The sequence below is a fragment of the Etheostoma spectabile genome, chromosome 4, assembly GCF_008692095.1.
Source record: "Etheostoma spectabile isolate EspeVRDwgs_2016 chromosome 4, UIUC_Espe_1.0, whole genome shotgun sequence".
In the NCBI taxonomy this organism is placed as follows: Eukaryota; Metazoa; Chordata; class Actinopteri; order Perciformes; family Percidae; genus Etheostoma; species Etheostoma spectabile.
In genome coordinates, this window is record NC_045736.1 from 31194922 (window position 1) to 31211198 (window position 16277).

A 16277-nucleotide genomic window follows, 5' to 3' on the forward strand; every position below is an offset into this window, starting at 1 on the left:
TTATGTAATGTTTTTCTGCTCCTTTCTATCTATGTGGCGCACGGTGTAGTCAAGCTTCTCAAAATACGCCATCACACCTGTGAGCCCTTCTCTGTGGTAACGTAGAGCTTCTCCTGTCTGCCTCTACGACATGGAACGTAGACAGCCAATCACATGCATTACTAGATCTTGGTGGAAGCATGCTGTATGCTTATTGGCTTACTGTCACTGATGAGATCAGCTCTTCAGTAGGGCTGCACAATATATATCGTTTTTTTGGTGGTTGTGTTTTTTTATCATCATCGCAAAATTAACTGGCGCAATAAACATATTGCAAGAGCCTACAACATGTCGTGAAACAAAACACAATGTTTTGTGTTAGTTCAAAGGAATTCAAAGTCAAAATCTGCAGTTTAAAATCTAACTCAGTTCCATTTTTTTTAAGTGGTGCCTTTTTATATTTAATGTTCAATTTGTTCAATAATAATAATGTCGGAAATCATTTCATTTGTTTTAAGTTCAACAAGCAATTGTTGCATTTTAGCAGAATACTGAAAGCTTTAGAAAGGCAGAACTGAGTACACATACAATATCAGTTTTATTTAGTTCAAGTAATATCATTATAGGCGATATAACGCATACCTCATGCATCCCTACTCTTTACGTATTTAAATTTGCAACTGAATGACGAGGCCTTTTTGTTACAATGGGGGCAATTTGGTCGGTACCCAGCCCTAGTCATATACATGACGACTGCCAGGGCACTGCTACATCCCGACAGTTAACTGGCAGACTGATCTGTGGTCCTCTACCAGTCCTACCTGTGCCTGGAATACCAGAATCAGAGCTTTAAAGCGAGTAACCAAGGTGTTGTGCACCCACCTGCTTGGCCAGAGTGCAGGCCTGCTCGGGCGAGTTGAGGATTTCGTAGTAGAAGACGGAGAAGTTGAGGGCCAGGCCCAGCCGGATGGGGTGTGTTGGCTGCATGTCCTTCTTGCTGATGTCGAAGGCTTTCTGGTAGGCCTGCTGAGAGCTGTCCACCGTGTCTGTACAACACAAACAAAATTAACTAGCATGTTAACACGTTGACTGGCTTTACTTTTTGTCTAACGACCGAATCCCAATGAGGTCGCTCTAACACAAGAATCACCTCCTATTTTTTAATAAAAAGATTATTTTTTGGGGCTTTCCCTTTATTATAGTGGATGGACATGAAAGGGGAAGAGAAATGAGGGGAGGACACACAGCAAAAATTCTGTTGTCATTTTCAGCCCTAACTGTAACAAAGATGTACAGTTAAACCCAGAGGTCCGACCTATCTGACGTCTCTGCTACGTTGACCTGTGTTGCTTTGCTAGCTAGACCAAATCTTAAATTACCAGCAAACATGTCACCGCCGGTCGGACCGACTGCTAGTTTGGGTGGTGGCATTTACGTTAGTCTGTGGCCCAACAGGTCAATTAGCTCTCCAACCTAAAGCACCTGAAAGCATGGGAAACGCAGGGGTTTCACTGTGATTGGGTCTATTAGCATGCTAACGTTTGCCAATTAGCACTACACACAAAGTGCAGCTGAGGCTGAAGGGAAAGTCTTTAGTTTTGCAGATACTTAGACTTAAACGTAAGTATTTGGATGATTTTAAATGTTGACCTGTTGATGCAGTAAGAAGATCACCAAAGTAATTGGAATTCATTCTGAGGGGAACATGAATGGCTGTAATTTGTGCAAACTGAGACACAAAAAAAAAAGAATCCCTGGATAATTGAGAGCTTTGACCTGCTGTGAATGTCTTCGCAAAACGTCACGGCAACCAGCCCAGTCATGTGTTACTAAAACAAATCAAAGTGTTTTTTCCATGTGCGACTGTATGAAACCTTTACTTTAGGATGATTAGTGCACATGTCGTCCTGCTATCAGTTAACCATGCAGAGTGAGCCTTTACGCTAACTGTCCCTAGCTAGTCTCAACTTCCTACACAATGGCTGCCAACCTGGCAACCGCCCATCCTGGGTCACTGTCTGAATGACTATCACCATTACCATCAGGGGCTTTGGCAACAGGAAAGAAATAGACATAAGAATTGTTCGATGAGGCGATCAGGCCGCTTCTACGTCACCTTCATCTGGTGATTTGTTTGTGACCTTTCGAAGGTGTGACAAGTCTAAATTTTTAAAGTGACGCTCATAAACTGACTCATAAAGCCTTGTCATGACCGCGTGGACAAATGACATTATGCTGATGAGAAGCACATAGTGTGGTGTGTGTGTACACACACACCAACACACACACACACAACACACCACACACACACACACCACACACACACACACACACACACACACACACACACACACACACACACACACACACACACACACACACACCACAACACACACACACACACACACACACACACCCACACACACACACACACACACACACACACCACACACACACACACACACACACACACACACACACACACACACACACACACACACCACACACAACACACACACACACACACACACACACACACACACACACACACACACACACTTAATATATTCATATTATTTTGATGATTTTATGACAAATTATATTATTTTAAGGAGAACCAAAAATAAGTAATGTTAGGGATTTTTTTTTAAATATACTGTATATATCAGATTTTTAAATAATCAAATATTTGTATTGCCTTTATCGGTTGGGCTCTACAAGCATTACAAATTAAAAGAAATATTTACTCTGAGCAACACAGCAAACAGAGTCTGACTTTTGTGTGAGCAATAGAAGGGTTGGCCTTTGATAAGCCAGGGGCCAGACTGAGTGAGGACTCCTCCCGTTAACAGGGTTCAGGCTCCCCGAGTCAACAAACATCACTGCACAACTGTCTTAACTCGTCCAGAGGATCCTAGATGAAGGAACGTGCTGTAACTAGAGCTCCTGTAAAAAGGGACTTCTACACATTGCTCATTTCCCCTGACAAAACTAGAGTGAAAGAACAATGAGACAATGTGTCAATTTGTTAATGTGTCAAAACCACACACACTCACCCTTCTTTGAGTCCCCAGAGGCCACCTCTGACAGGTATCTGAAGTAGTCTCCTTTCATTTTGAGGTAGAACACCTTACTCTCCGCCTGAGATGCGTTGGGAATGAGGAATTTGTCGAGCAGATTCTGAAACAGACGAGAAGACCAGAAGGGTTTAGAAAAACAGGCCAGCAGAGTGTGTATACACACAGGCCAACAGCAGGGTAACACACACAGGAAACTGACAGCTTGATTACAGATGGTTTCACTAGCACATGACTTTGCACTGCGGTGTGTGTGTTTGAGGCGTGGCATTAGGTCTATGTGAAGCCAAGTGTGTGATGACGTGATGGGTGTGGGCTGCTTCTAAAGTCTTATTATTTGATCGCTCCTTTGGTGTGACAATGAAGTTTTATCTTTCTCTTTGACTGCGTCAGACCAACGAGGTTTGGGCTTCTCTTTTAAATTCTTTCATTACTTACTCAACAAAACTATTCTTCCAGCGTGTACAACACCATAATGTCCCCCCCCCCCCCCAGCCTTTCACTGTGCCCTTTGGGACAAAGGAGAAGTAGCGTCTCTCCTGCGAGAGGCTCTCTTGTGGAACATAGTAAGGCTGTCAAAACCGGCCCAAAATGACGCTTAAATATTTCATTAAAAAAAAAAAAAAAAAAAAACTATTTTTACTTATTACGTCCACAATAAGCGCCATAACTGCTTGTATATTGATTTCTACATCATAATTTTAAAAGATGTGCATACCTACATACATCCACAAATTAAACAATACCCGTAAAACTTGATTATTAAGACCCCTTTATGATCTCTCCCCCCTCTCTAGAGGGTGCAGGACATGTGAGTCACACTGCGGGGTACGTTATTTCCTCGTAAAAAGAGCCTCTTGCCGTTCCTTGAATTTGCCTGACTAATTCGGCGTCGGCCATTAGCGGCAGAGGTTCCTGGAACTCGGTGCCATCTTTGTTAAATGTTGTTTGGAGTGGTTAAGGCTCAACATCTAGGAGCTCGGAACACGGCACAGCTACTGCCAGAGCCAGGCCAAGTTAGCGTCAAACCAGCAGCCTCCAACTACAGCTGGAGAAGAGGTACTTAAGTAAGGTATTCCACAAGGGTCCCTCATCTAGAAGAAGTCTCCCAGCTGATCCGGCCTTGGACTGACCAAAGCTGGAGTAAGAGTTATCTAGCTGAGGGATCTTACGGAGCTACAGAGCATGTGCTACTCCCAACAAAGATGGTATAGAAGTGGGATGTCTCACTTTGTCGCTAAACAGAGATTTAAACACACAGGGTGAAAACTAGAATGTTTTTCCTCCTTGCCTTAAACCATGGTGTGGAAACTCAAGATTTTTTTGGCATCCCTATGCGAGATAAAGCTGCAGAAATTAATCCATTAGTTGTCAACTATTAAAGTAATCAGAGTATTTTTTTTTTTTTTACAATCAATTCATCAGTTTAAGTAATTGAAGGGAAAAAAGGTTCCCAGTTTGTTAAATGTTAATGTCTCGTCTCTCCTCTGTGACAGTAAACTGAATATCTGAGTTGTGGACAACACAAGACATTTGAGGATGTCGTCTTGGGTCTTGGGATACACTGATCCAGATTTGTCAGCATTTTCTAATATTTCAACAGATTAATCAGCAATGAAAACAATCGTTTGTTGCTGCTCTAGTTTATACTCCATTTCAGAACAGAACATACCGTATTTAATATATATTGAGGAGCAATTTTGTTTGTTGCTTTTACTCTTTTCACTATCTTGTAGCTCAAGGTCCCGAGATATTTTGTGTCCCGCCGATGCGTCGCAGATTTCCCCTTCCAAGCATGGTGCTGATTTAAGGACAGCATGTCTGCAGCCGTGCTTCCCTCCCATCATTCCTACAGCACCACATCACTGCACAGGCTTCCAGCTTGACCTTCAAGATATTATTAGAAGTCTTTCCAGGCGTTAAAATCTGAGTCTGGTTAGACCTTGAGCCATTTCTGTTCTAACCTACTCAGACCTGGCAATGCGAGGGTTGCTCATGAGGCCTGAATCTGCTCAACCAAAGAGGAGCTTAACTGATGCAGAAAGGGAGTATAAAAGAGGCTCTGACCACAAACTAACAGTGTTTAAAGAAAATGTTGGTTACAGAATACTCCAACAGGGGGGCTGCCAAATTCTTGTTTACTGACAATTTCCCCCCCCTAAAATTAATATGCACCTACAAAATCATATATGCATAAACATAAATCCAATCTATTTGTAAAAAACCTATACTGGCCTATAGGTAAGGTCGCCAGCCACTATGGTCGCCATCGACAGATGCAGTTAAGCTAATGGATTCACTGTGGCTTTCACATGCATGTTTGACATTCAAACAGGATGATATATGAATCTGGTAATAGTAGCTTAGTATTGCAGGGCGCCATTAAAAAGGGATGTGTAAAGGCTTTAGGTCACCCACTACTACAATATATGTAGTAGTGGGTCCCAGCTCGTCTCTCTTACAGGTTACAGGTCCTTGGCCTAAAAAAACGTTGAAAACCCCTGCTCTATGTAAACTATCCGTTTTCTGTAAGTCACTGTATTTGTCCTGACTGTATATCCCCCCCCCAATAGACTCCAGCAGTTGCACATGCAAGACCATCGGGGTTGACGTTGTCAGACCACGTCGGAAGGCAAATCTATTTTTAGCTTCCAAAGGGCCTTACTTGAATCCATCATAGAAAGAGGTGACATGCAATGGTCGCTTAAATTGCTCCACACTTTTGGACAATCTGTCATGAAAGGCATTCAACTGACAGAAAGTGACCATCTGAACAGCACTTCAGTCGGAGTGCACCGAAGCCTCGAGGGTGTTCAGACCGACAGGAAGGCTCTGTTAAAAATCACAGCTTTCTCTCTGGCCCGATCCCAAAGTGAGCCCTGAGGACCACGGACTCAAGACTCAAACTGAATTGATCTCAGGTGCAAAGTGAGTGAGCGTGAGGCCACATGGGCTCAGATAGGTATAACTGGGAATGGGAGAGCACTTCACCAGATCACATGTTACCTTGGCGACGTTTAATACCAAATATGTTGATGACGTCATTTTAAGTTTGTTGCTTTCCATATGGCCAAGGCACAGGAGATGGCTGGCAGATTCCACATTTTTTCAAACTCTTACAAGCTGGACAACACGTTCGTTCCGTTGTCGTGTGTCACGCTATTGTTTACCTTTATTAATTTAATTTCCGGATTTCACTATGGTCTCCGAGGTAAACGCTTTGAACTGTGGGTAATTCCCTTTGGTGAAGTCTGCATCGATGCAGACTCACGGAACGGGCTCGGTAAGTGTGTACTCAAAGCCTCACAACCTTTGAGATTCGACATGGGGACAACCCTGAGACTAAGACGAATTTTGCGAGAACGTGCAGAAAAGTCCATAAGTCTGTGAGTCCGGACTTTGGGATTGGGCCAATCATATCAATCCGACCCACTGAGGGTCACAATGCAACAAAACATCACCTGGCAATGCAATGTGTCAAACATTCCAAGGGGATTACTCTGCAGTGACATTCATGTAATTCCACCGTTTACATCAGAACTGTTAAAAATAAAAGATTGTTATGGTTAACTTTCCTTTGCTGTAAAATCCTGTCTCATGCCATTATCAAACAATGGGAAGTGTTTTGCCAAGTGATAAGCTGTAAAACTCACAGATGACTTTCAGGATTCCACTTCATCCTCTTAACTTATACCTGTAGTAACACTTCCACACCAAACCCTAGCTTTTGTATGTGTTACTTATATATTTTTTTTATTGCTGCACTATTAACCCTGACAGAGGTCAGTTCAAAAATTAAGACATAGTGTTAACAGCTTCATAAAATATCTTAATTTCAACAACCGATGTCTTTTGGAATCAACATGCAGGCAGCCCAGCTCTCCCCCGTGCCCAAACACAAACTAGATGCATCTTTACACAACTTGTGCCGCATTGTTGCACTTCCAATCATGTACTCATTTGCCTCTGCACCAAGTGAAGGCATAAGAATCAGGCAAATATACCCAAGTGGGCTAGCAAGACCAAAAACTGAGAAGAAAATTAATGTTTTGACAACTCTAACCTGCTGCTGCTGCTAGCAGAATTACACAAGTAACTCCATGTGACTGGTATATTTCCATAGCCAGGAGGGATCAGCTCCAGTGTGCTTTCTTCCACCATCTTTACCTCTTCCTCCACTGCTGTCTTCATACCTTCTGTTCGACTCCTCTCCACCCAGCCTGTTATCTACCTCTCTCTCCCTCCCTCTCTGCACCCTCACTCCCCGCCTGCCCGCCCTTTCCCCATCCCTCTCCGTACCAGCACGTCGTGGCAGATTTCTTGGAGTTCAGCCTCGATCTTCATACGGTATTCGCGGGCCATCTGCTGTTTCTTCTCGTTCCCCTCCGTCTTCTGCTCGATGCTGGAGATGACGCGCCAGGATGAGCGGCGGGCCCCCACCTGACAGAATAAATGCCAACGAAAGAACAGACGTTAAAAGACATCTTGTACACATGACTGGATAAATGCAGCTGAAATAACGCACATTTAGTACGATAGACTTGGGGTTTTATTTTAGGAAATTATTTAGTGCACACTTTGCATTTTAACAACACACAAGGACAGTAGTGTAATGTGGCCATATCTTTGTCATAAAACCGGACAATCAGGGTACCATGGAACCTGTGGACGCAGAATTCAGCATCATTTTCCACAGATAAAAAAAAAAAAAAAAAAAAAAAAAATCCACTTCAAGCAGAAAACAGTCCACTAAATTCCCCATATTTGGGCCTGCTGATAACACTGAAATGATGTTGAGCAAAGAAATAATGAGACTAACATTTAAATCATCCACCAAGCATGAATGGAGACTTCATAATAGTTCATTTTTTAAACTTAAACAAATAATACATCCCTGAGCTTATTAATCAAGATGATCAACAAAATTAGCTCCATAATACGAAATATAAAGCCTAGCTTGTTCATCCTAGAACGGGGCTAGAGATGGTCCGATACAATCGTTTTCTTCCTGATGCTGATTCTGATACCTGAACTTGTGCTTTGGCCGATAAAGAGTACTGATTCAATACCAGCGTGTCATATATTTTATTATGTTTTAACATCTGTCTACTACTGTCCCTGTAGGGATGGGATTTCTATCTTTATTGTTGGCCTGGCTCAGGTTAAACTCTCCGTGAAACATGAACCTACACAACTTTCTTTTCTCATCCAGTTTGGCAGTCAGTTAGAATGGAAAATGAACATTAATAAACTACTTTAACGTAGAATTCCTTTATTTTTTACACATGATATCGGATCGTTGCTCAAAGTCCAGTACTTCCTGATACCAGTGTTTTAGGCAGTATCGAAGGCAAAGCCGATACTGGTATCGGTACATCTCTAAACTGGACATGAAGTCTGCCTTCTTATCATGTAAGTTAAGTGTGGCAATGCTATTCCCTGTGCTAGGGCTGGACAATATATCAATAATATGTCACTATTTTGATATGATACCAGATATGGTCTTAGATTTTGCATATAGTAATAAGGTAAGTGTTGTCATTTCCTGGTTTTAAAGGCTATACTACAGTAAAGTGATCTCATTTTCTTAACTTACCAGACTGGTGTAACTGTTCTAGGCCTTTACCCACTTAGTTATTATATCCACATTATTGATGATTTTCTTATTTTTAATTCTTTTGTCTAATTCTTTTTTTAAAAGCACCAATAGTCAACCTCATCGAGGTATTTGGTCAAGAATATTGTCATATCCAATTTTCTCCATAATGCCCAGCCCTACCTGTGCCCAAACTAAACCCAGAGTGACTTCTACTATCCTCTTGTTGAGTTACAGTTTATAACATGCAAGATGAAAAGAACTGAGCAACTCAATGCTGGCCCAAGTAAACCTCAATGATAAATAGAGCAGCAGTGCTGGAAAACATGAGGCTGCTCCTACATAATTTGTGATTTTATAATCAAGACTTTAAAATCTTCATGATAAAAACACAAACATAGCTACTACGGACTACTGTATATAAAAAGACGCTAAATGCTAAGATTTTAACGTCACTTTAAAAGCTTTAACATCCGGGGGAAGGAAGAGTGTTTTGTGAGATGTAACATGTGCGACATACTAAGAGCAAGCTTTCAAAAGTAGCCGAGTGGTAAGCCAAGACGGGATAAGCTGTAACGGGCAGGTAAACGGTGCAGCCTGCACATTATGCCCGGTTGCCCCAAACCACCGCATAAATGTCCCCCCAGAGAAATGTAACAGCCATTTGAGAAAGAACAAAGGCCATAACTTGAGAGGGAGCCGTTCCCAGCTGCCATAGGTGTTAAATCCTTATCCTGTTCATTAATGGGTGTAACAACATACCATGACGCAATGTTTGCCAATAACAAAACGCTGATAGTATGTGTGGTGGAGCTGGAAAACAGATCACAGTATCAATTTAATTCTATCAAAGTTAGGTCTGCACAATATGAGGAAAATATCTAATTGCCGTTATTTTGAATGATATTGGGAATACTAGAGCATCTAGAGAAACGAAATAGAGCCACCGGATGGATGCCGTACCACGTTCTTGTAGGCGACAGAGAGCAGGTTGCGCTCCTCGTTGCTGAGCTCCAGGCCCTGCTCCGTCACGGCCTTCATGGCAGCCGCCATGTCGTCGTAGCGCTCGGCCTGCTCGGCCAGCTTGGCTTTCTGTACCAGGTCGTTCTTATCCATTTTGAGGCTGCAGGGAGAAAAACAGGAGTCAGAAAGACTCAAAGTGGTTGGACTTATGCATCGAGGCTCTCCGTGTACCAACTGGAAAATATAAAAAAAAAAAAGAAAGACAACAGAAATACGGGTGTGCAAGACCTGAGGGACCATGATATCAAGTAGATGGCGAAAAAGGGGAAAGAATTAAGAGAAAAGAAAAACATCTAGCATGGACTAGCCAGAGAAACTGAAACTTATCAAAGATGCTTATTCATTTTAAAAACAAATCACGATCACTGGTTAGGCAAAGGCCAATTACTCAACTGTCACTGATTGGATCTTAATTTGTAGAGTTGGACTCGAATATTCGCTGGTTAGGTAGGTGTCCGATTTTCAATACTAGGATTCAAATATCCATTTTCTCCTTCAATACTGTAATATCCTCAAGAAATGAAAAAAAGCCTGAATTTATCATTATTATTATTTTTTTTTTAAATCAACACGCAGACCAAAATTCACCATGGTTTTTGTTTGAATTTACACAGCTCTACGTGTCGGCCAAGAACGGAGAAATGTCGAGTTGTAACCGAGCAGTCTGGTGTGTAGAGACCTGGGGGGGGGGGGGGGGGGGGGGGGGGGGGGGGGGGGGGTTATGCTGCAGCAGCCTGGTATCGTTCTGGCGATTTAATGAAGGTGAAATAGTGGTCCTGATCAGAAGCAAAATCGATCGAATATTCAGTACTGATTAGTAGAAAAGCACCAAAAAAAATATTAGAGACATTCCTACTAATGTCACATACAAAAAGGTAACAGATAGAAGAGCAAAGCTCTAACAAGACTTTAGAAAATGTCAAAAGCCCTTTTCAATTCCAGCTTCCTTCATCCCAGAGGGCTTTCTGCTCACCAAATCAATCTGGAGGTCTAAGTAGGCCACAGCCTCGCTTCCATCTCCTTTAGATCTACACATCCCCCTAGAAACTCTCCACTATGGGCTTTAACCAGCTTTAAAGGAGAATTCCGGTCGATTTCAACATGTACCTCTCTCTTTTTTCTTTTCTTTTTTTAATTTGTAGTGCTGTCAGAGAGAAAAATGAAACCAGTCGGTGCTGGCTACACCGTGTTATTCTCCTGCTAGCGTTAGCACCCAACAGGCTTAAACAGGGCAAGTTATTAACTTGTTTTTAGCTTCTTAACATGCTCAAAATGCCATTACCAGTGCCTAGCCATGTGCAGTTATTCCTTCCAAGTGAACACAGTGAATCTGACTGCAGTAGATGTGACAGAAAGGCAGAACATGAAATAATCAACAATGTGTAGACTTCACCGGAAAACAATCAACACAGGTATGGATTAACAACTTTTATGCCTTTCTGTCACATCTACTGCAGTCAAATTCACTGTGTTCACTTGAAAGGAATAACTACACATGGCTAGGCACTGGTAGTGACATTTTGAGCATGTTTAAAGGCTAGAAAGTAGTTTAAAACTTGCCCTGTTTGAGCCTGTTGGGAGCTGACTCTAGCAGGAGGATAACACGGTGTAGGCAGCACCGATTGGTTTCATTTGTCTTGCTACACATTTAAAAAACAGAGCTACGTGTTGAAATCAATCGGAATGCTCCTTTAAGCTTCTACATTTGCATATCTCATTTATTTCATTCACTTTTAAACCCCCTTATTTCTACATTTCAAACTGCTAAGGAACAAACAAACAGGAAGTAAAAGACGTTAATACACCCACACCAGAATCCAGCGTTACCCTGACATCTGCATACTAACAAGTGTGGTAACTTGCCGGTTTTGGACACTTAGCGATGTGACCACCCTTCCAGAGGGAAATTCAAACACCAACCTGTTGTGTTCAAGTGTCCCTGAAGCTTCCCTGATGTCCTGCAAGCAGGGGGTTGAGGGTGGGGGTTCTCTACGGAGGTACAGGCTCGGATAACTACCAACACGATAAAGTAGTGTGTATTTTAGGTCAACTCTATTTTTCTCCCCCCATATCAATTACATCACAGTTTTCACCTAAAGCTGATTTTTTTCTACAAGGTTTTAGGTGCAGATGTTATATTTAATTGGAATTATTTCCATGAACCTGGTCTGCAGTCTGATTTAAATTATTTAACGTTGAGTTGCCAAAAATGCACAGTTGTGATGTAACACAAGAAGCATCTCTGTGATTCACAGTAAATCCAAAACTAAACCAAGCCAGAAATGATTTTTTTTTAAAGTTATGAAATATGTGAAGTAATTCTACAAAGAATAACAGCGTGTGGTTTGGCTTTTTGTTGTTTAAATGTTTTGCCAATTGCTGAGAACTTGCTGAACAGAGGGTCCAATTTCAACATTATATTGATATTGTGATATGACACTAGATATCTTCTTAGAGTTTGGATCTCATATCATCTTAATATGGCATAAGTGTCTTTTCCTGGTTTTAAGGCTGCATTACAGTAAAGTGATGTCATTTTCTGAACTTACCAGACTGTTCTATTATTTGCCTTTATTTAATTTATCAAAAATCTCATTGTGTAAATATTTAGGGAAAGCATAGAGGTAAAATATTGTGATATTTGATATTCTCCATATGGCCCAGCCCTAACCACCAACTCCAAAAGGAGGAGGCCTAATAGACGCTTTTCATATAGAAACCATTTAACCTCCTGGACCTTTACAACCATTAGTGATAAATGTAATTTGGCCATGTTGACAACAAATATAATTTATGAAGTGTTCCCTTTTTACCGGGGCTGGAACAATCTGCTTTTGTCCCGATTCTTTCACCGTACGTGTGCAGTTTTCGAAGTATTGCGATTTCCTTATTTTTTCTTTAACAAATACAAAAGCTGAAGAATACACTTCTAGTGACAAAAAAAAGTCACGATACATACAATCGTGGTGCCACCCCTGGCAGTTAAAGTATCTGGGGACATCTATACTAATATAGATTAGTATCCCCCCCCCCCCCCCCCCCCCCCCAGTTATTGTTCTTTGCAAAGTGCTCTAGCTCGGTTGTTTTGGGGGACTGGTGGTGAACAGCGATCTCAAAGTCCTGCCACACATTGATTGGACCACTCCAGGACATTTCTTTAAAGCCATTCCTTTGTGGATTTGTGCTGGAAAATAAATATCCTAAGTCACAATTCTCTAAAAAAGACTGCAGCAACCTTTACTCCTGGAAATGTGTTTCACTGCATTCATGTCATGTCTCGGCCTTCACAAGCAGCACCCCCACAGCATGACATAGCACCAACAGGCGGCATGCCGATGTGCAGTTCCTGGCTAAAGCCTAATGGTCAAAAAGATCCACTTTTCACCACCAGTTCATAGATCTTTCTTCATATTTCTTTCAGTGTTTGCCACATATGTTCTTGCAGATGCTAGGTATAGATGAGGTATGTTTCAATATTGTTGTAACAATAATACTAATATTTCCCCTATTATTGTACAAGACAGAAAAAAAAAACAATCGCCAAAAATCCATTGACGTACTGCTGCGAGCCCATAAAAGAGGCAACTGTCTATAGTAATCTTACATCTGTAACAGCAGGACAGCATGTTTTCTAAACTCCTAAGATCAGTTGAAACGTTGGTGGTAGCCTACCGGTTACAAACTCAGCAGTTCACGACACTAACATGTGGACGGTTCAGTCGGGGAATATTTGGTTAAAACAGATCGGTAATGCCATTTTCCCCTCATTGTTCTCTGTGAATTTTGCTGGAAGTAATGTAGCATTTTATGTGGAGTGAGCACTGTGACAGACTGGTTAAAAAAAATACCTTTCTACATTTCTTAAGAGGAAATAACGGGAGAAACAAGGGAAAATAAATTTAAAAGTGACTTTTTTTTTTAAATAAAGTGATTATTGCCAATGTGAAGAATGGTTCATGTGGATTTCGAAAAAGTAGTGATAAACATTCGGACAACTTGAAGTGTTAAACTTGGTGTAGTGGTAGCTAGAGATGTTCCCATACGGCCTAAAACGCTGGCATCTATATGTACTGGAGTTTATACACCGATCCAATACCACATAATAAAGCCCTAAAGAAAATATACGTTTTAGTTTATGTTCTTTTTCGGTTAAAACTGAATGTCAAACTAGATAATAAAGAAAGGTTCAGTGGCGCTCATCGTTTTAGAGTTTAACCTGAGCCAGACCGACAACGAAGATAGAAATCATATCACATCCATACAGGGATAGTAGTATACAGATGTTAAAACATATCAGAATATGTGACAGACTGGTATCGGATCAGTACTCTGTGTCGGACGATACGCAAGTTCAGGTATCAGAATTGGACCATCTCTAGTGGTAGCGCCTGCAGTCAACCTAAAAGAAACCCCTGAGTGGCGCTCTCTTCTTTAAGCCCACTAAGCTGTTGATATAAAGTAAAGGGACCCTGTTCTTTCTTTTTCAGCCGAAGGTTCCTCGGCCTAAAAAATATTTAAGACCTCTTTGGCAGGCGACGAAAATAAATAAGCTGTCATTCACAAATTTAGATTTTGCTGCCACTTCTAAGGATAGTGCACTCGCTGTAATTATTATCAGAGTAATTATTAGCTATTAGCCACTTAGCTGGAAGTGCATCAATGGCACAGTTCCAGTGCTGAAACAAGAGCTGAAATCCTAAAATCATCTGCCGATACTGAGTGCCGTTTGATTCGTTCACCGAAAAACAAAAGGGTATAATTTAATGGGCTCATTATAAATTCAGATACCCATTTCCTCCATCTATCCAGGCACTGATTGGGAAGAAACCTGAGCTCGAAATGATAGTATACTAAATATCTGGATAAATGGCATGGACTTCATCAACTTGGATTCTGGGAAATTGTCGTTGGCATTTACTGACATTTTATTGCAGCCCTTCCACCTCGATAGTGTCGTCACCTGTCTACCTGGGAGAGATGACAGGTGTTATCTGTCATCAGTTATTTTAGAAAATTGTACAGTATTTGTGAAAGACTGTACTTGCTGTTAAGTTTTACTCTAAAACAGTTGTTATATGTTACAAACTTAATAGTTTTCTCTTTTGTATGGAAACACCATGCTCATCAAAACGCCGTTAAGCCTTTTGGGGCACCACCTAAACCAAATGAATGGAACTAAATAACTTTCCTCAGCTCTAATGATTGTAGTTGGTCTCTAGTGGACTTCTTTAACAAGTCCTGTCTAAGCGTTTTGAGTTCTTCACTCATATAGTTTAGTAGTTTTTGTCAAGGGAGTATCCCAAAGCCCCCAACCTAAATACCTGCACATAAGTCTTTTACAAACCAAGAGAAAACACTAAAAGTGGGACATCATTTAATGTATTTCACCACTGACAAACATTTATAATTAACCGGGCAACGCCTCTTTGTCAGACCTCTTTGCTGTCTCTGTCTTCTCTCTTTTATCCGTTGGTTGGTGTCAGGTTAAAATGTTTACGTCACCATTAAATTGAATAAATTCCTATAAAAATCATATTCATTGCGTTTAATGTAGTCATTGATTTAACCACAGAGGTGTAGAACAAGGAACTGATGTTATTTTTATAACATGTGCAGTGCCAATGCTGCTGGTGCGTATATATTTTAGCCTTAAACCTTATAGACCGAGCTTTGTTGGTTGAGCATGTTGTAGACAGTACTGCTATTGTCGTAATGCAGTATATGTTGGAAGGTAAAACTGTTACTTTTTCGTCTTTTGAAGATGGCCTACTCACTTTTGTACCGGCCCGCCCAAAATACCGTTTCTGCCTACGCCACTGGTTTGAAGTGGATAAGCGTTGGCACATCACCAATATACTCAACATTAGCAATGCTGTTTTAAACCACCTAGCTAGCTTGAATCTGTTTCCCCGCCCGAGCCCCTTTGCTGTTTGTCACTAGTCGAGTACAGATTTGAGACTTGCACTTTGCGACAAGTAGCCTATAAAATGCTAACGAGAGACTTCTGTAATGCCAATACAGCAAATATGGACCAACATAACCAAGGTGGTTCACTGCTGGCTACAAGTTAGCGTCAAACACAACAAAGGCTGACACTGGAATGGTGTTTTGAGCTAACGTTAGCAATCAAACAATCTAAAACGTTTTTCAAATTATTTCTATCTTCTGTTACTGTTTGTAATGAGAAAAGTTTACTATTTCATGGATTTCACAAATTTCAGTATGACACGTTGTGCCGTAAACCGTTTAAATCGGGCAGTGACACCGTTGTTGAGCATATCCGCCGGTCTGACGCAGTTTCCGCTCTATTTGCTGTGCTATCACCAAAGTACAAATAACATTAATTTACACACATTTAAGAATTTACGTGTAAAATGTCATATATATGTACATACGATACAAAATTGACTTATGTGAGAGCAAACAGTAAGAACTTCACTTTCAAGGTAGAAATTAAGGGGCTTTTACTGCATAATTTAGAGTTGTTGAAGCATGCTATTTCATTGTGAAGGACGGAAGTAAGGTCCCCAAAAACCAGCAGAGCCCAGTGAGTTTTTACGTCGGGGAGATGGCCGGGGAGATGGCCTGGGAGATGGAGTGCG

The 16277-nt window shown here is 41.2% G+C and overlaps 1 protein-coding gene across 1 annotated transcript in view; it reads right to left on the reverse strand.

Annotated features, from left to right (window-relative positions):
* Positions 1–16277, reverse strand: part of ywhaba (tyrosine 3-monooxygenase/tryptophan 5-monooxygenase activation protein, beta polypeptide a) — a 21869-nt gene that overhangs the window by 4187 nt on the left and 1405 nt on the right. Inside the window, exons 2-5 of the mRNA XM_032513773.1 lie at positions 9616–9775; positions 7356–7496; positions 3036–3159; positions 862–1025 (exon numbers count right to left, since the gene is read on the reverse strand). Coding sequence (XP_032369664.1) covers positions 862–1025; positions 3036–3159; positions 7356–7496; positions 9616–9768 — 582 coding nt within the window. The 5' untranslated portion in view covers positions 9769–9775. The remainder of the gene's footprint in view (positions 1–861; positions 1026–3035; positions 3160–7355; positions 7497–9615; positions 9776–16277) is intronic.